Here is a 20370-nt window from a genome sequence, read left to right as displayed (position 1 = left end):
GGACACCAGCACCATCTCCTACTCAGGATGTGCTGCTCAGGTTTTCTTCTTTCTTTTCTTTATCACAGCAGAAGCTTCTCTCCTGACCGTCATGTGCTATGACCGCTACGTGTCCATCTGCAAACCCCTGCACTACGGGACCCTCCTGGGCAGCAGAGCTTGTGCCCACATGGCAGCAGCTGCCTGGGCCAGTGCCTTTCTCACTGCTCTGCTGAACACAGCCAATACATTTTCCCTGCCCCTGTGCCATGGCAATGCCCTGGGCCAGTTCTTCTGTGAAATCCCACAGATCCTCAAGCTCTCCTGCTCCAAATCCTACCTCAGGGAAATTGGCTTCATTGTGGTTGGTGCATCTTTAGGTTTTGGTTGTTTTTTGTTCATGGTTTTCTCCTATGTGCAGATCTTCAGGGCTGTGCTGAGGATCCCCTCTGAGCAGGGGCGGCACAAAGCCTTTTCCACCTGCCTCCCTCACCTGGCCGTGGTGTCCCTGTTTGTCAGCACAGGCACATTTTCCTACCTGAAGCCTCCCTCTATTTCTTCCCCATCCCTGGATCTGGCCCTGTCAGTTCTGTACTCAGTGGTGCCTCCAGCCCTGAACCCCCTCATCTACAGCCTGAGGAACCAGGAGCTCAAGGCTGCAGTGGGGAGACTAATGACTGGAAAATTTAGAAAACATTAAACTGGTAGCCAATTTCTGCATATCTCTTGTAATAAAAGTGAGATTTGGTAGTTTTTGTTGGATTAGTTATTTTCCCCCTCTGTTTTCATTTTTAATATTCTCTCTAAACCAAGGCCATTGTTTCTACCATTTCTAATTTTCTTTCTCTCCACCTTTCCTGTGCCCCCAGACTGTGTCAACATAAGCTATGTTCTCAGTGGCTTTAAATGAAATAAAGGATCTCTCAGCAGAATTTTCACCAGAGATGCCCTTTTTGTGGCCTTCTCTGGAGCTGCAGCAGCAATGTCTGTGTGCAGAGCTGGGGCAGATCAGGGCTGGCACAGCAGCTGTGCCCAGCAGCAGCAGCACTTGGTGTTGCCAGTGCTGCTGCCGTGGCCCTGCCCCGCTGCCCTGATGGCCCTGGTGTTGCTGCAGGGCCTGAGTGCTCTCGGGGCCGGGCACAGCCCTGGGGGTGGCAGTGCCGGGGCTGCAGCAGGGACAGGCCATGGGCACTGCTGGGGCAGCGCTGACACCTCAGGCCAGGGCCTGGGGGCTCCAGGCTCCTTGCCCAGGCTCTCTCAATAACACACACAGGCCAATGCTCAGCACAGAAAAGCCCCGTGAGCAGCCCCAGGCTGGCCGTGGGCAGGCTGGGGGCAAACAGCATGGCTGGTGCTCTGCAAGGGCCCTGGGGCAGACGGGAAGGAGCAGCAGAGCAGGGGCTGATCCATCCCCAGTGTGCTGCACAGCCCAGGGCAGTGTCCCAGAGCGTCCTGATGGAGCTGCCAACAACATCCCCCCTCTGCAGCCCTGGCCTCTCGCCCCGCTCACACAGGTGCCCCATCCCTGCAGGCACAGACACGGCAGCACTGGCTCAGCAGCCGCTGTTTGCATTGCACAGAGCAGGGGGAGCACCCCCATGCTGTTGTTGTGGCGACAGGAACCTGAGAGAGCACAAATGCCATCAGCCCCTGGGGCCAGCAAGGGCTGGGGGACACCAGGGAAACCGCTCAGGTTTGTCCTGGCCTCTGCAGTCACCCAGAAAGTTTGTACCCATCAGCTGGGAGTTTCCTGTCCCTTTGCAGACGCTGTTGCTCAGAGCCAGGGCTGGTGTTTGGCAGCCATCCCCAAACAGCCCCAAGCATTTCCTTGGCTTCAACTTGCTTTCTCTCCTCTTTCCTGATCCAGACTTCTTCCTATTGCCCATCCCTGTTCCCTCCCCTGCAAACAGCCCATCCCTGTTCGCCCTGTCCACTCTGGCCCCACTCCCCATTGCAGTTCCTGACCTGGCACCATGGGAATGTCCCTTGGGCAGCAAGATCATCCTACAAGTGCTGCAGGAGTTGTCTGCAGGCTCCTGCAGTGCCTGGTGCTGCTCCCTTGCCAGAGGCACCCCAGGCCAGGGGGGCACATCTGGGCTGCTGTGTCTGGCTCTGGGGCTCCCTGTTCTGGGCAGTGAGGAGGAGCTGCAGAGGCTCTGCAGGACTGACAGGATGGGCTTTGGGGCTGGCAGGAGAAGCTGAGGGACCTGGGCTGCTGGAGCTGCTGAAGAGGAGGCCCAGGGCTCTTCCTGCAACATCTCCAAGGGTGGTTCCAGAGAGTCACAGAATCAGCAAGGGTGGAAAAGACCTTGGAGATCATCAAGTCCAACCTGTGCCCTGATATTGCCTTATCTCCCTGAGACTCCTCCAGGATAAACAACACCAGCTCCCTCAACCTCTCCTCATTGGACTTGTGTTCCAGACCCCTCCCCAGCCTTGTTGCCCTTCTCTGGACACGCTCCAGCCCCTCCATGGCCTTCCTAAATTGGGGGCCCAGAACTGGACACAGCACTCGAGGTGTGGCCTCACCAGTGCCGAGTGCAGGGGAAGAATCCCTGCCCTGCTCCTGCTGGCCACACCATTCCTGATCCAGGCCAGCAGCCATTCGCCTTCTTGCCCACCTGGGCACACTGCTGCCTCATGTCCAGCCCGCTGTCCATCAGTGCCCCAGGTCCCTTTCTGCCTGGCCGCTGTCCAGCCACTCTGTCCCCATCCTGTAGCACTGCAGGGGGTGTTGTGGCCAAAGTGCAGGACCCGGCTCTTGGTCTTGTTCAACCTCACCTTGTTGGATTTGGGCCCTGGATTCTGCCTGTCCAGGTCCCTCTACAGAGCCCTCCTTCCCTCCAGCAGATCCACACTCACACCCAGCTTGGTGTCATCTGCAGATTTGCTGATGCTGGACTCAATCCCCTCATGCAGATCATCAGTGCAGATACTGAAATCCACGCTGGCTGGCTCTGATCCTGCGGCCATCCTGTGGGTGCCCTGGGATGGCACTCAAGGTGATCTGTTCCATAGCCTTGCCAGGCACCCAGGTCAGGCTGACAGGCCTGGAGTTGCCCAGCTCCTCCTTCCAGCCCTTCTTGGGGATGGGCTCACATTGGCACCTCCAGTGCTCTGGGACCTCCCTGCTGAGCCAGCACTGATGGTAAATGATGGAGAGCAGCTTGGGGAGCTCATCCACAGCTCCCTCATCCCCCTGGGATGGATCCCATCTGCTCCCTGAGACACCTGTGAGCATCTGAGTGGCTCAGCAGGTCCCCAGCTGCTTCCTCCTGGATTACAGGGGGCTGTTCTGCTCCCTGTGACCTTCCACCAGCTCAGGAGAACACTTGTCTTGAGGACAACCTGTGTTATTCTTGAAAATTCGAGCAAAGAAGGTGTTAAGCAGCTCAGCTTTTTCTTATCTTACTTATCGTATTCCCCACTGCCTCCAATAAAGAGTAGATGTTCTACTTATCCCTCCTTTTGCTATTAGGTTCATTTTAAAACGTTTTTTAGTATTTTTCACAGAACTGGCTGGGTTAAGTTTTAATTGACCTTTTACCACTCTACTTTTCTTTCTGCATGACCTAACAACATCCTTAAACACTTCCTGAGATGACTGATCTTTTGTCCAAAGGAGATGCACTCTCTTTTTTCCCTCAGTTCCCACAAAAGCTCCATGCCCAGCCAGGACAATAATTAGCTGGCTCAACTTTAGCACAGAGGCACAGGCTGCTCCTTCTCCCTCAAGTTTTCTTTGCTGAGGTGCGTCCATCATTCCTGGACACCTTTGTTTTTAAGGACTGTTTCCCTTAAATGTCAGTATCTTATCTGGTACTCTCCAAATCTGCACCCTGAATAAGCGAACGTCTGCCCTCCATAATTCCAGTGATGAAGTTTTGTTGCAGCTCCTCTTTCTTTCATAGAATATTGGAAACTCTGTTATTTCATGGTTACTTTGCCTCAGGCAGCCTCCAACCACCACATCTCCCACCAGCCCTTCTCTGTTTGTGAACAGCAAGAGACAGAGCTTTCCTTGGGAGTGGGACTGTTACCAAAAATTTGGCAAAATAATAAAACTCCATAACCCCAATGTAGCATTAAGAAGCAGCATTCTTTATTTGGCCAGATGCACGGAGGGATAGGTCCTCTCAAAGCCATTCATGCTGAGTGCTGGAAGGTTTCTGTTTATTTTCTGTATTTTGCACACATATGCATTGATTGTCCTGGACTAAACATACATATGATAATCATTTCCCCAAAGTCATTAACATATTTCCCCTCCCTTTTTGCATGCATTTTCTGTCCTGGGGTTCTCTGGTGCTTGGGGAACCCAATGTTCCATTCAGCCTGGCTGAGCTGACAGGACACTGAGGCTGGTAAATTTCAGTTCCCCTTCTCACACAATGGGCATTGTGTGGTTTCCATAGCCTGGGGTTTTGGAGAACCAGCATTGTGAGTGCTCACCTGGTGTAGACAATTTATCATCTGGTAACATGAGGTCACAGAGGGGGCTATGACATAACAGAGTGGGTTATGTGAGGTCAGTGAGTAACTACAGCATCATAGGCTGTCTCTGTGACATCACAGAGCCAGGTGTGATATCACATTGAAGAGGACTGACATCCCAGAGCAGACTATGACATCACACAGCAGACTATGACATTGCAGATTTGGCTGTGACATCACAGGAGGGCTGTGTGAGGTCACTGGGTTGGTCGCTTTGCCCCAGCCCACCCTCACAGCTTCCCCCTGGAAGTCCAGAGCAGCTCATGCCCAGCAGGGTCCCCTATCCCCTGGTATCCCCCGGGCCCACCTGGAGCCATAGCCTCCACCAAGGATGTTGCACAAGATCAACCCCAAAACCTGACACAGGGACAAGGGGCTGGGCTGTGTGACCAGCACATCAAGGACGTGGATTATGCAGGTCATTGGGACCTGGTTTGGGGTCCCCAGGGCATGAAAGATGTCTGGCAGCAGGAGCAGGGTCTGGGAAGGGCCTACAAGGTGGGGCTGGAGCCCTTGGGCTGTGAGCAGAGGCTGAGGGAGCTGGGCTGGTCCAGCCCAGAGCAGGGAAGGCTGAGGGGCTCCTCATCCCAGCCTGGCAGTGCCAGCCAGGAGGGGATGGAGAACACAGAGCCAGGCTCTTCACCGGGGGGCCTGGGGGAAGACAAAAGCCAATGTGTGGAAGGGAAAAGAGGGGAGATCAGCCAGGATAGGAGGAGTTGAAATGAGTCAGGCTGCTTTCAGCATTTCCTCAACACCAAAAGCAGACTGACCCCATTCTCCATCCACCACTGACAGCTTTGCAAATCGGGAATTGTTCAGGCCATTTTATCCCCACTTCAGGACGAGCATCCTGAAACAAAAACTTATTCTATTTATATCTATCACAGACCCACATTTTTCTAAAGGTAATTTTAGTATGGAAATCACTTGTGCATGGTGAACATATCAGATGCTGCTGGGACATTGCACATGGTTCAGGGAAGAGCATGATTATATTGAATTGTGTCCTCTTCAACCATGGTCTGTTGGCCATGAAGAGAAACTTCCTGTGCCTCTGAGTCCCACTATTTCCTGACCCCCAAAGGACACAGACCTGATGAGTTCTGGCTCCCACTCCAGTGGTGGCACCTGCACCTCCCTCTATCCCCAGAGCAGAGCTCCCTTGTCCCAGAGTCCCTGGCAATGCAGGGATGAAGGAAACAGGACAGGCTGTGGGGATCAGGGCCAGGGCACAGCCAGGGATTTGGGGTGGTTGTGAGCCCAGGGCAGGACGTGGCCCTTGGCCTTGGTGAACCTCATCCCATTGTCCTGGGCCCATGGCTCAAGCCTGGGCACATCCCTCTGCAGAGCTTCCTGCCCTCCAGCACAGCCACACTGCCACCCAGCTTGGGTTCACCTGGGAACTGACTGAGGGTGCCCTCGATGGCCTCATCCAGATCAGCAATAAAGAGATTTCACTGCCCTGGCCCCAATCCTGAGGCCTGGGGACCCCCCTGGATGTGACCCAATTCCTGAGCTGCTCTGAGTGCCAGGGGTTGGATGAGGGAAATGGTGGGGAGGGGGTAGGGACAAAGTGTGATTGATTGTCAGCCATGAAGGGTCTTGATTTTCATATCTCTTCAGAATGCATGAGGAGGTCCTGGGGATCAATATCAAGTGGGGATTGCGGATAGCAATATAAAAACAGGAAAAGGAACCTAAAAGGACAAAATAATTCTCTATTCATTGTTTTTGATATAGTAGATTCAGTTTGAATACACTTCTGAAATCTGTCTAATTAACCACAGAAGAACTGAAGATCTGAATTATTCCCATGGGCTTGTCTTGTTTGGGTGTTTTGAACACATGTTTATGAGCATTTATCACTGAATTCCTGAACTGAAGAGCTCAACAAAAAAGAGGCCTCTGGAAAGGTAAAATTTATCACCAACCTCCAAGGTGCTGAGGTTCCATCCTGATCAGAGCAGAACTGAACAGAAATGGGCACAGCTTTGTGGCTGCCCCAGCTTTGGGATGGACCCTGGGCCTGGAGCAGGAGCAGCTCTTGAGGGCCCCAAGGCCACAGCTCTTGTGCTGCCCTGGGCAGATGGGATGGCAGCAGGGGCTGCAGAGCTCTCAGCATCTCCTGCAGAGGAGAGCCGGGCACCCAGGGAGCCTCCTTTCCCTTGGCCAGGCACCTTCCCCCATGCTGGGGCTGAGTCCTGTGGCAGCTGCAGCTGCTGCTGTGCCCTTGCCAGGGGCTGAGGCCGTGGGGCAGTGCCCAGAGCAGCCTGGCCTGAGCAGAGCTGTGGGGCCAGAGCCGACTGGGCTCGGCTGGGGAGAGGCCCTTGGTGCTGCCCAGAGCTCAGGGCAGCTGGCAGAGCTTGCAGGGAGCTGGGCTGGGCTCAGAGAGCCCGGCCCAGAAACCATCAATGTCCATCTCAGCCTGGCTGAGCGTGCAGGGGCCAAGAAGAGTAGCCCAGGGTCTGCAAGTTCTCTGGGTGGGAGCTGAGCTTGGGAGCCCTTGAGCCCTGCCAATTGCTGGGGCTGCACCTCCAGCTCCAGAGGAGATGGGACAGATGGGAGCAGAGACAAATCATTCCTGCTGCATTCTTTCTTGTATCTGCTTATACAGGTGACCTGAATCCATACATGGAGGAGGTGTTTTGTGTGAGGTAACACTGCAGAGTGTTAGGTAGAGTGAGAAGAATAATATTATTTAGTGAAAATAATGTTTCGTGCAAAATACACAATGGGAATAAAAAGACACATATGGTCAGAAGATCATCTGAGTTTTTCAGAGGAGGAGAGACATTTATTGATGTTCCAGTAGTTAAACATGTTCAAATTCTTTCCTCAGGGCTTCCTTGAGATTAGAGGTGACCACCAGAGGCCAAGGCCAACCAGAGCTCTCTTTCCTGGCAGCTTCTGCCTGGGAGAACCCTTGCAGATAGGGAATATTTTAGGGGGATTATCAGTTTTGTCCTTGGGCACCTGGAAAGAGAGATGGTTCTTTTCCATAGGAAGGAAAGCACAGAGCCCCAGTTCTTCAAGAACTGATGAGAATCAGCCCCCAGTATTTCAAGATCAGCTGGACATGTCCAGTGGCCCCTGGGAGGCCAAACCAGCCAGACCTGTTCCATCTCCCCTTGGTTCCATGAGTGTCACAATGTTCTCCTTGCTTCTGCAGTGTCATAATGGCCCTGTGCTTCCATGAGGCCCTGCAGGGTCACAGTGGCCCTTTGGTTCCGTGGGGCCCCACAGTGTCACGATGCTCTCCATGATTCCATTGGGCCTTGCAATTCCACAATGGTCTCCATGGATCCACGGTGCCCCACAGGATCACAACGGCCCTTTGGTTCCACGAGGCCCTGGAATGCAGCAATGGCCTCTTGGTTCCACAAAGCCCTCCTGCTTCACACTGGCCCCTTGGGACCATGTAGCCCAACAGAGCCTCAGTGATGGCCTTGGTGCCACGAGGGTCCACAGTGTCACAAGGATCTCTTCATTTCAGAAGGCCCCACAATTTCACAATGGTCCTCATGGGCCCCACAGTCTCACCAGGGTCTCAACAGGATGGAAACCATGGAGCCCCAGTGGTTCAGGGGCTGATGAACTACAAGTATCAGAGGCCAAGGTCAGGCCTGTCTGTCTGTCCTGGCAAGTTGGGGAGCAACTCTTAGATATATGAAATTTTGAATGTGAAATCCTATTTTTGGCCTATTCTTATCCACAGAAAGGAAAGCACAGAGCACCTGCTTTTGGAAGGCAGATGAGAGCCGGCCCTCAGGAGGGCAAGGCCAGCCAGACCTGTCTGTAATGGCAGCTTTTGTGTAGGAGCAATCATTGGATATAGGACTTTTGGACGTGGAATCCCAATTTCAGCCACGGGCGCCTGAAGAAGAAGGATGTTTCTTTTCCATAAGAAGTAAAGGGTGGAACCCCAGTGTTTCAGGGCAGAATAAAAGCAACCATCAGAGGCCAAGGTCAATCAGAGCTGTCTGTCCTGGCAGCTTTTTCTGGGAGAAACCCAGGCATATATATGGAATTTTGGAGGAGAAATACTAATTTTGGGATCGGTGCCTGTGCAGGAGGGACAGTTCTTTTCCATAAGAAGGAAAGCGCCCCAGTGTCTGAAGGCAGGTGAGACCCAGCTCTCAGGAAGTCAAGGTCAGTCAGACTCATTGGCAATGGCAGCTTTTGACTGGGAGCAATCCCAGGATATTGGCAATTTTGGAGAGGGAATCCCATTTTGGCTATGGATGCTTGAATGAGAAGGGCAGTTCTTTTCTTTTCCATTTGAAGGAAAGCCCAGAGCCCAAGATTTTCAGGGGTACATGAGAAGAGACCCTCGAGATGCCAAGGGCAGTTGCACCAGTCAGGCCAAGCCAACCAGACCTGTTCCCTGTTCCCTTGGATCCATGGGGCCCTGCAGTGTCACAGTGGTGGTGTCATATTGGATCCTTGGTTCCATCAGGCCCAGATGTGTCACACTGGCTTCTTGTTTCCATGGGGCTCCAGAGTGTCACAATGGTCCCTGGCTTCCATGAGGCCTTGCAATGTCACAGGGGTCTCCTTGGTGCTGCAGTGTCACAATGGACCCTTGGTTCCATAGGGACTCACAATGTCAGAAGAGTCTCCTTGGTTCCATGAGGCCCTGCAGAGCCCCTTGATTCAACGAGGCCTCCAAGTGTCATCATGGCCTCCAGAATTCCATGAGGCCCCACAATGTCTCAATTGAACTTTGGTTCCATGGGGTCTTGCACTGTTCCATGGATCCTTAGTTCCATGGGGCCCTGGAGTGTCACAATGGCCTCCTTGTTTCCATGGTGCCACACCGTGTGACAACTGCCCCTTGGCCTGCCAGGACTGCAGAGTGTCACAATGGTTCCTTGTTTCCATAAGGTCTTGCAGTGTCACAATGGTCTCCATGATCCCAGAAGGCCTTGCAGTGTCACAACAGACCATTGGTTTCATGGAGCCCCACAGTGTCACTATGGTCCCCTTGGCTCCATAAGGCTCTGAAGTGCCACAATGGCCCTTTGGCTCCACAAGGCCTCCAAGTGTAAAAGTGGCCTCCATGGTTCCATGAGGCCCTGTTGAAAGCAAAGGGAGACGACCCATCTTTGTTGATCAGCATCGACTCCCAATTTATTGATCAAATCAGTCACCTTTTATAACTGTTAATTAAGTTCATGCATATTGCAAAATTCAAGCTCACAATAGGCTACAGAGAAAACTCTAACACCTCCTTTTGTTTACAATACCTGTGGTTTGTTTATTGAAACTAAGACCAGTGTTCTCACCGTGATATGAAAAGTTCTCAAAATCTTCATATCTGTTCCCAGAGCAGCTATCTGTTCTCAGAGCAGCCAAGGACAGAATGTTTACCTGTTATGAGAAGACTGTCTGAGAATTTGTTGTTTATAAAAAATGTCCTTAAGAACCTAATTATTTACAGAATCAAGCCGGGGAACTGCTGCTTTACAGCTGCCTTTTACTTTTCCATCAGCTGTATACCTTCATGGCCTCTTTCTTTAAGCCATGTTTGAACCAGGCTCACCACAAGGCCCTGCTGTGTAACAATGCACCTTTGGTTCCATGATGCCCAGAGTGTCACAATGGTATCCTTGGCTCCATGGTGTCAGAATGGACCATTCATCCCATGGACACCATCAGTGTTCACTACAGTCCCCTTGATTCCAGCAGGCCCTGCCATGCTCTAATGGCCCCTTGGTTCTAGTGGGTCCCAAAGTGTCAGAACAGTCTCCATTGTTCCATGAGGCCCCACAATGTCACTGTGCTCCACTTACTTCCACAGGGCCCCACAGTGGAACAATGGACTCTTGGTTCCATGAGGTTCCTCAGTCCCAATGGTCTCCTTGGATGCAGTGTCACAGTGGCACCTTGGCTCCGTGTGGACACGCTGTGTCACAATTCCATGAGGCCACACAGTTTAGCAAGGGACCCTTGGTTCCATCAGGCCTTGCTGTGTCACAATGGGCTTCTGGTTCCATGAGCTCTCACACTGCCAGCAGCAGTCTCCTAGGTTCTGCAGTGTCACCATGGACCCTTTGTTCCATGAGGTTCCGCAGTAGGACACGGTCACCTTGGTTCCGTGAGGTTCTGCAGTGTCACAATGGACCCATGGGTCCACCAGCCTTGCTGTGTCACAATGGCCCCTTGGTTCCAAGAGGTTTCTCAGGGTCACAATGGTCTCCTTGGATTCCCACCATCACAATGGACCATTGGTTCAAGGTGGCCCCAATGTGCCAAAACGAATTTTGGTTCCATGGGGTTCTGCTGTGTCACAATGGACCCGTTGTTCCATGAGTTTGCAAAGTGTCACAGCTGACTCCCTGTGAGGCCCTGCTGTCACTAAATCCATGAAATATAAGAATAAGGCTCCTCAAGACTCATTTGCAATTTCAGAGCGTATCATTTATTCAGGCCTACGGTCCAACATGGGATAACTCCTAAAAATGTGGACAGGGAATTCTACCAGTGTGTTGCTTATATACAGTTCCTAAATGTGAATTACATTTTACCCATTTCCATGAAACCCACCCGAAATCCAAAGATTCCCTCCTTGTTTTCTCTATCCCTGCACCCTTGAGCCAGATGTTTTCTTCTCTTCCAACCATCCTTGCTGGGAAAGCAGGCCCTGCATGCCTTGTTCCTGTGCTGAAATTCACAGGCAGGGTAAACATGGAATGAACCCTTTTGGTATCAGCCCCAGGCTTTGTGTGGGCAGGCAGAGGCAGGCAGGAGGCAGAGCTGTCAGCAAAGGAAGGGCCCAGCCAGGTGGGGCAGCCGGGGGATGCCGACAGCCTGCAGGGACAGAGGCACAGGGCAGGGACACCGTGGGACAGCCTGGGCTGCACAGGGCACAGGGATGGGCAGCAGCTGCAAGACAGCCCTGCCAGAGCCAACTTGGGCAGCACTTTGGCCATGGCTGCTGGGCCTGGGCCTGAGGCAGGAGCAGGAGACAAGTGACCCTTGCAGGCCTGGGGCCTCATTGCCTCCTTGTCCCTGCTCAGCAGCCTGACAGGGGCCGCCCCATGCTCCTGCCCTTGCCATTGCACATCCCCACATGCCAGTGCCCATGCCGGCAAGAGCCCTGAGCAAGGAGGGAGGGACAGCATCTGCCTGGCCAGGGGCTGGGGCTCAGGCCTTGGCCCTTGGCATTCCTCAAACACATCCAGCTTTGCTCAGCACCAGAGACACCTTGGCCTTGTTTGTCCCCAGCTGTCATCACTGCCTCCAGTGTTCTGCTCTAACTGGAACCTGGGGACACTTTCCCAGTCATGTCCCTCAGTGGAACCCATTAAAACCTCAAGGAACTTGGGAGTCTAAATTTAAGTTTGAGTTCTTGAGAAGTTTTTTGTAGACACTCTCAAGGACTGAGTCTGATGTAAACAACACAAAAGCCCTGAGAGGGTCATTAAAGTTTTCCTAGTCCACATATGGAGAAAGATTTCAAAGAACTTGTAAAAAATATGCATTCCTATTTTAAAGGATGTATTTTATTTTATTTTATTTCTCTTTACATTAGAGGTGATTGCAGCATTCTGTGATTGATATTGACCCAGGGTCTGTCCTCAGCAGCTCTGGCCTGCTCACAGAAGCTGTGCCTGGAGCTCTGACCCAGTGTGCACAACCTTGCTCCACATTGTCCAGCCCCATCCTGTCTGTCCTCACTCCCCTGGGCCCTGCTGTGCTTGCAGAGTTGGCTGCACTCAGCCTAAGAGGGGTTTTCCCTTTTTGGGGGATTTTTTAAGCAGTCTCCAACTCCTGAGTTTCCCCACTGCAAACAGACACACTGCTCAGGTGTGTGCCAGCCACAGGTGCCACCAAAGCCACTGCAGAACTGCCCTGGGCTAGCTGTGAGGGTGGATCATCAGCCCAAGCTGCACTGGGCCACTGCAAGGGGCTGTGGCCATGGGCACTGCACTGACTCCACTGCTGGGTTTGGCTGCCACGGCCACCGAGAGAAATTAAACTGTCCTTGGAAACACTGGGGAGGACTGGGACATACTGGGGAACACTGGGAACGCTGTGGGAGACACTGGGACATACTGGGAGTGACACTGGGGGATACGGGGAGAAACTGGGGACACTGGGGCAATTGCAGAGAAGACTGGGGACACTGGGGTACCTGTGGATGACACTGTGCGGAACTGTGAAGAACTGCGAATGAACTCGGGTGTATTGGGACAGACTGGGCTGTACTGGGAGGGATTGGAGGGGTACTGGAATGTAATGGGTTCCACTGGGGACTAATTGGGCTTTACTGGGGTTATACTGGTCTGTACTGGGGAGGAACTGGGCTTTACTGGGAGGGACTGGAGGAGGGTGAATTGGCTGTTCCCACCTCCACTGCATCCTATTTGCCGAAGCTCCCGCCCATCTCCAGCTGCAGCCAATCAGCGCCGGGGATCTGGGGCTGGGGGCGGTGCTTACACGGGCAGCAAATTTTCTTTTTGCCTACAACTCCCGTCATGCCCCGCGGCCCCACTGAGCCCCACGGCAGCCGGGAGAACAACTCCCGTCATGCCCTGCGCTCCACAGAACTCCGGGTCCGACCCCATCTGTCCCACAACTGTCCCCCAAACACTCCAGGATCCCTCAGTGCCCCCTCAGCGCCCATTCGGGACTCCCATAAGCACCCCCGAACCCCTGAGTGCTCGCACCCTTACAGATGGTCGGTACAGCAACTCCTGGGAATTCATCTCCTCTCGTCCCCTGTGGCCCCAGAGCCCCCCAGAACAGTCCCGCGTCTAAAACTCCGGCCGCGACCCACGCCCTAAAGAGCCCGGTTGGAGATCTCCGAGCTCCTCCCAAGGGCTCCCGTGCCATTTACGTTTCCCCAGAGGATCTCAAGTCGGGGCTCGGACGCAAAGGTGTCCCCCAAGAGCCGTCCCGGACTCCCAAAATTTCGTTCCAACCACTTTGGGGACTACAGCTCCCATCATGCTCCGCAGCGCATGACCAGCGGTATTTCAGGCAGGACTTCATCTCCCGTCATTCCCGGCGCCCGACCGAGAGCCATTGCAGCTGCGCCCAGAACTCCCGTGATGCTCCACGGCCCCGTTAAACCGTATGATACCCGCGCCTGCAACTCCCATCACCCCCCGCGCCTAAGAGAGCCCCGTTCGAGTCCCTCCAAGTGCCCGCCCGGACCCCGAAGGGCCCCAAATTCCCATCCCTGACCTCCAAGGGCCCCCCTGGATTCCCAAGTGCTGCCCTGGACCCTGAACTGTCCCTCAGAATCCCTGAGTGCCCCTCCAAATGCCCACCCGGCTCCCCCAAGTGTGCCCCAGACCCTCAAGTTCCCTCTGAATTCCCTCCCCAGACCCAAATCTGCCCCAAATGTGCCCCAGAAATATCTCCAGGGACCCCGAAGTGCACGCCCCCCCAACCCTCTCTGAGAAAAAGATGATAAAAAAGATGACAAAAAGACTACAAATATAACTAATTAACATAAAGAGAAAGAAATATATAGCCAATAGAAATTATTTAATTAATTCATGAAGGAATTGTGTTACTTAGAACCAATAATGAATAATTTTCTTGGTTGCTAGAAATGTATTCAATTTTAATAAAAATATATAAATTAGGTAATAAAAATATTGTCTAAGACTATCCTAAATTAAAATATTATAACTATAATTTTGCTATTAATAAATTTTATTTATAAGAAAAAATGCTAAAATTTTTCTGTTTTTTTGGAATGTCAGTCCCAGGTGGGCGTTGTCAGACATGGTGAGGCTGGGGGTGAGGAGCCAATTGTCGAAACAGGCTCAGCCTGCAAGGGGCTCATTCTTATCCATGCCCAGACTTCCTAAGGAGACATTCACCATCCAGATCACTTGGGGAATGCTTCTATCCCCTCTTCTCATAACTAAAAACTAAAAAGATACTGATGTGATTAAAAAAACAAAAATCATGGGTTGCATTTTGACATCTTCGTTTTGAAGACAACTCCAAACTGACTCCAGTCACTGCACAAGCCCTGGAGACTCAAAGACAATGGAAGGGAGACAAAGAGCTCCTGAGGCCTTTCTGTATTTTCATCAGCCCCACGCTGGATTTGGGGCTGGCTCCAGGAGCCTCAGGCACGCAGAGAAGGATGCAGAAGCTGCTCAAGGAGTCAGCAGCAAAACTCCAAGTGCCTTGGAGCATGGCTGGGCCCCAGGGAGGGCAGGGAGTGCCCAAGGCTGCCCAGGGCCTGGTGAGAGCAGATCCTTGAGGGCAGGATTGCAGGGAGCCCAAGGCTCTGAGCAGGGAACTGCAATGCTGAGCAAGGCCTGGCTTGGCTGCAGGAAGCAGAAAGGCCAAGCCCTGAGCCCAGCCTGGGCCAGCAGGGCCTGTCCCTCACGGCTGCCTCGGGGCTCTTGGTGGGCCAGGGGGATGTGAGGGGCAGCAAGGACAAATGGCATCAACCTGCTGCCCCTGCCAGCCTCCCCAGGGAGGCCGAGGGAGAAGCAAAGTGCAGCCCCTGCCAGGAAAGTTCCTCCTGTGGGGCCTCCAGAGGCGCTGCCCGAGCCCAGGGCACAAAGGCCTGGGTGCCTGTGGCCCTGCCAGCCCTGCCCAGCCCTTGGCCATCTGTCCTGCAGGCTGTGCCCCCTGGGCATGCTGCTCCTCTGCCCTGGCCGGCTGCACTCGCCCATCTCGCTGTGCCCCAGCATTTCTCACCCAGCGTTGCTGTGCCCTCCCTGGGCTCCCTGCACCCAGCGCTGCCGGCTCCTGGCCCACAGAGCCCGGCCATGGCCCAGCCTCACGCTGCCACACCACCAGCACCAATATTCTGCCCTGCGAGGGACTTTGCCTTCCCCTCAGCTCCAGCCTGAACCTTCCAAGGTGCACTTGGGGGAGGTTTCCTGCAATTCCCACTGCCAAAGAAACCTCTGTCTCCTGCTGGTCCCAAACAGAGAAGGGCTGGTGGCAGATCAGAGGTGGTCAGAGGCTGTTTGGGGCACAGCGACCATTGTAGCCATGATATTTTCTGAAAAATCCCTTTGCCAGGATTTAGCTCCTGAGAAGCTCAGGCCTCAGGTACAAAATATAAAGAATAATTATCTGCTGCTTTGGAATGCAACAGGTGGATCTGTGATTGGCTTCATGTCATTGTTTCTAATTAATGGCCAATCACAGTCCAGCTGTGGCTCTCTCTGGTCAGACACAGGATTTTGTTATCGTTCCATTCTTTCTCCTTTGCTTGCAAGCCTTCTGATGAAACCCTTTCTTCTATTCTTTTTGTATAGTTTTAATATAATATCTATCATAAAATAATAAATTAGTCTTCTGAAACATGGAGTCAGATCCTTTTCTCTTCCCTCTTCTGGGACCTCTGTGAACACCACTACTGACCATGAGATTATTAATTTTTTTAATATTCTCTGAAATAACAAGGGGCATCAACTAAACACCTACAACTGGCTGGAGGGCCAGTTCAGTGGCGGTGAATGTTACACCAGAGAGTGGTGGTGAATGCTGCTGCATCCAGCTGGCAAGCAGTCACCTGTGGTGTCCCTCAGGGGTCTCTGCTGGAGCCAGTTCTGTTCAATATTGTTACTGACAACATGGACGAGAGTGTTGAGACTTTCAGTAGTAAATCTGCAGACAAAACTAAGCTGGGAGCGTGTGTCCATCTGCTGTAAGGTAGGAGGCCTCTGCAGAGACACCGGGAACAGTTGGATGGATGGGCAGAGTCCAGTAAGATGAAGTTTAGTAAGTCCAAGTGCGAGGTCTTGCACTTTGGTCACAACAACCCCTGCAGTGCTACAGGCTGGGGACAGAGTGGCTGGACAGCGGCCAGGCAGAAAGGGACCTGGGGCACTGATGGACAGCAGGCTGGACATGAGCCAGCAGTGTGCCCAGGTGGGCAAAAGGGTCAATGGCTGCTGGCCTGAAACAGGAATGGTGTGGCCAACAGGAGCAGGGCAGTGATTCTTCCCCTGCACTCGGCACTGGTGAGGCCACACCTCGAGTGCGGTTTCCAGTTCTGGGCCCCCAATTTCGGAAGGCCATGGAGGGGCTGGAGTGTGTCCAGAGAAGGGCAACAAGGCTGGTGAGGGGTCTGGAACACAAGTCCTATCAGAGTGGCTGAGGGATCTGGGGTGGTTTCTCCTGGAGAAGAGGAGGCTCAGGGAGACAAGGAGGTGTCAGGGCAGAGGTTGGACTTGATGATCTCCAAGGTCTTTTCCAACCTTGCTGATTCTGTGACTCTCTGGAACCACCCTTGGAGCAGTTGCAGGAGGAGCCCTGGGCCTCCTCTTCAGCAGCTCCAGCAGCCCAGGGCCCTCAGCTTCTCCTGCCTGCCCCAAAGCCCATCCTGTCAGTCCTGCAGAGCCTCTGCAGCCCCTCCTCACTGCCCAGAACAGGGAGCCCCAGAGCCAGACACAGCAGCCCAGATGTGCCCCCCTGGCCGTGGGTGCCTCTGGCAAGGGAGCAGCACCAGGCACTGCAGGAGCCTGCAGACAATTCCTGCAGCACTTGTAGGATGATCCTGCTGCCCAAGGGACGTTCCCATGGTGCCAAGTCAGGAACTGCAATGGGGAGTGGGGCCAGAGAGGAAAGGGCAAACAGGGATGGGCTGTTTGAAGGGAGGGTACAGGGGTGGAAGAAGAAGTAATCTAGATTAGGAAAGGGGAAAGAAAGCACAGGTGAAGCCAAGGAAATGCTCAGGGCAGTTTGGGGGTGGCTGCCAGGCAGCCCTGGCTCTGAGCAACAGTGTCTGCAGTGGGACAGGAAACTCCCAGCTCATGGGTACAAACTTTCTGGGTGACTGCAGAGGCCAGGGCAAAGCTGAGTGGTTTCCCTGGTGTCCCCCAGCCCTTGCTGGCCCCAGGGGCTGATGGCATTTGTGCTCTCTCAGGTTCATATCCCCACACCAACAGCATGGGGGTGCTCCCCCTGCTCTGTGCAATGCAAAGAGGGGCTGCTGAGCCAGTGCTGCCGTGTCTGTGCCTGCAAGGATGGGGCACCTGTGTGAGCTGGGGGAGAGGCCAGGGCTGCAGACGGGGGATGTTGTTGGCAGCTCCATGAGGACGCTCTGGGATGCTGCCCTGGGCTGTGCAGTGCACTGGGGATGGATCAGCCCCTGCTCTGCTGCTCCTTCCCGTCTGCCCCAGGGCCCTTGCAGAGCCCCAGCCATGCTGTTTGCCCCCAGCCTGCCCACAGCCAGCCTGGGGCTGCTCACGGGGCTTTTCTGTGCTGAGCATAGGCCTGGGCGTGTTCTTGAGAGAGCCTGGGCAAGGAGCCTGGAGCCCCCAGGCCCTGGGCTGAGGCGTCAGCGCTGCCCCAGCAGTGCCCATGGCCTGTCCCTGCTGCAGCCCCGGCACTGCCACCCCCAGGGCTGTGCCCGGCCCCGAGAGCACTCAGGCCCTGCAGCAACACCAGGGCCATCAGGGCAGCGGGGCAGGGCCACGGCAGCAGCACTGGCAACACCAAGTGCTGCTGCTGCTGGGCACAGCTGCTGGGCCAGCACTGATCTGCCCCCAGCTCTGCACACAGACATTGCTGCTGCAGCTCCAGAGAAGGGAACAGAAGGGGGAACTCTGGTGAAAACTCTGCTCGGAGAGCCTTTATTCTGTCTGAAGCCACTTAGAGTGCAGCACCTCATTGACACAGTCTGAGGCCACCGTGAACACTGAGAGAAACAAAATGAGAAATGGCACAAACACTGACCTTCCTTTGTTGTAAATAATAAAACGCTAAACCGAAAGACAGGAACATATCAACAAACAAACCCCAGTGGTATCAAAGATGACTTTTATTTCATGAGATTTGCAGAAACTGGTCAGAAGCTTAACGTTTCTGTAACCGTCTATTCATCAGTGTCCACACCACAGCCTTGAGCTCCTGGTTCCTCAGGCTGTAGATGAGGGGGTTCAGAGCTGGAGGCACCACCGAGTACAGAACTGACAGGGCCAGATCCAGGGATGCGGAGGAGATGGAGGAGGGCTTCAGGTAGGCAAATGTGCCAGTGCTGAGGAACAGGGAGAGCACGGCTAGGTGAGGGAGGCAGGTGGAAAAGGCTTTGTGCCGTCCCTGCTCAGAGGGGATCCTCAGCACAGCCCTGAAGATCTGCACATAGGAGAAAACAATGAACACAAAACAGCCAAAAGCTAAACAGGCAACAAACAATGAAATCCAAATTTTTCTGAAGGTGGAGTGGGAGCAGGAGAGTTTGAGAATCTGGGGAACCTCACAGAAGAACTGGCCCAGGGCATTGCCATGGCACAGGTGCAGGGAAAATGTATTGGCTGTTTGCAGTAGAGCAGTGAGAAAGGCACTGGCCCAGGCAGCTGCTGCCATGTGGGCACACGCTCTGCTGCCCAGGAGGGTCCCGTAGTGCAGGGGTTTGCAGATGGACACATAGCGGTCGTAGCACATGACGGTCAGGAGGGAAAATTCTGCAGAAATGAAAAATACAAACAGAAACAGCTGAGCAGCACATCCTGAGTAGGAGATGTCCCTGGTGTCCCAGAGGGAATTGTGCATGGCTTTAGGGACAGTGGTGCAGATGGAGCCCAGGTCAGTGAGGGCCAGGTTGAGCAGGAAGAAGAACATGGGCGTGTGCAGGTGGTGGCCGCAGGCTACAGCGCTGATGATGAGGCCGTTGCCCAGGAGGGCAGCCAGGGAGATGCCCAGCAAGAGGCAGAAGTGCAGGAGCTGCAGCTGCCGCGTGTCTGCCAATGCCAGCAGGAGGAAGTGCCTGATGGAGCTGCGGTTGGACATTTGCTGTGTCTGCATATTTCAATGTACAGAAGGAAGAAAGACAGGGCAATGGAGGGGAAATTTCTCACAGAAAAATCAAAACTCTTTGTCGTAGCCTCTTTCTTTCCACTAAGCACCTCCCCCTTGTGTATGTCTAGGAGATCTTCCTTCACCATTGTTGCTGGATCTCTGATTGCTGCTGGCCAATGCTGTGTGAGGAGCTGGACCTTGGCCTGCAGGACACCTGGGAGTCAGCCCTGACCCCCAGTCAGTGCAGGGGAACAGTGAGGACAGGGCCCAGTCCTGGTGTTCAGGCTTGGATAAAGAATCTTACTGTAAGGCTGCAGAACTGCCTAGGTGAAGGGATGGGGATAACAGAAGGCACAACGAGGGATTCTGCTGCACCTGGGGAGAACAGAGAGTCCAGGGAGGCAGGAGGGTTGTCTGAGGCTTAGTGCAGACTGAGGGGAGCTGCTCTGTCCCTCTCTCCTGTTCCAGCTGCCCTGCACTTGCACCTTTCTGAGATCCACTCATGTGTTACCCTGGACAGCCAGGAGACACTGCTGAGAGCAGAGGATCCCTGGCACACAAAGTGGCTCCTGCCTTTCCCAGAGTCAGGAGAGTGGGCTCAGTGCCAGCCTCCCAGGCTGCCCTGCCCAGAGCTGCCCGGGCACAGGGAGCTGGGACACCCCATTGCTGTGCTCAGCCTGCACAGGAGGAGCCCAAGGGCTGGGCCTGGCCCTGCAGCTGGAACTGCCATTGCAAAGAGCCCCTCAGCAATGGCAGCAGCACCTGGGCAAGGCAAGGAGAGAGAGAGAGCCGGGCCTGAGGAAAAGCCTTTCCCTGGCCAGCCCTGCGCAGCCCCTGCCAGGCAGCAGCAGGGCAGGACAGCAGCCCTCAGGCCCTGGTGAGCAGGGAATGGGCACACGGCCGGAGAGATGCCCTTCATCTCTGGGGCTGCTCTGCCGGCCCAGGAGGGACTGAGGCCCCCGAGCCCCCAGGCTGAGGGCTGTGCTGGCTGCGAGGCGACACAAGAGCTGTGCTGCTCAGGGCAGTGTCTGCCCTGCAGGGCAGGCCCGGCAGGTGCCACATCTGCCCTGCAGCAGGGTTTCCCTCAGCACTGCCTCCCTCCCTGCTTGCCCACGGCTCTGCTGCTGGAGCTGTCCCAGCCCCAGCTGCTCCTGTGGCCCTGGG

At 54.2% G+C, this 20370-nt stretch overlaps 1 protein-coding gene across 1 annotated transcript; it reads right to left on the bottom strand.

Annotated features, from left to right (window-relative positions):
- Positions 1 to 18327: 18327 nt before the first annotated feature.
- On the bottom strand, positions 18328 to 19029 carry LOC134434303 (olfactory receptor 14J1-like; the record flags this gene model as incomplete). Its single annotated transcript, XM_063182980.1, has 1 exon — positions 18328 to 19029. A coding segment is annotated over one exon (702 nt), but the record flags the coding sequence as incomplete, so codon positions are not given.
- Positions 19030 to 20370: the final 1341 nt, after the last annotated feature.

Source organism: Melospiza melodia, unplaced genomic scaffold (assembly GCF_035770615.1).
Source record: "Melospiza melodia melodia isolate bMelMel2 unplaced genomic scaffold, bMelMel2.pri scaffold_34, whole genome shotgun sequence".
NCBI lineage: Eukaryota > Metazoa > Chordata > Aves > Passeriformes > Passerellidae > Melospiza > Melospiza melodia.
Note: the sequence above shows the minus strand (reverse complement) of the source record. Positions and strands in the feature narration are given on the sequence as shown.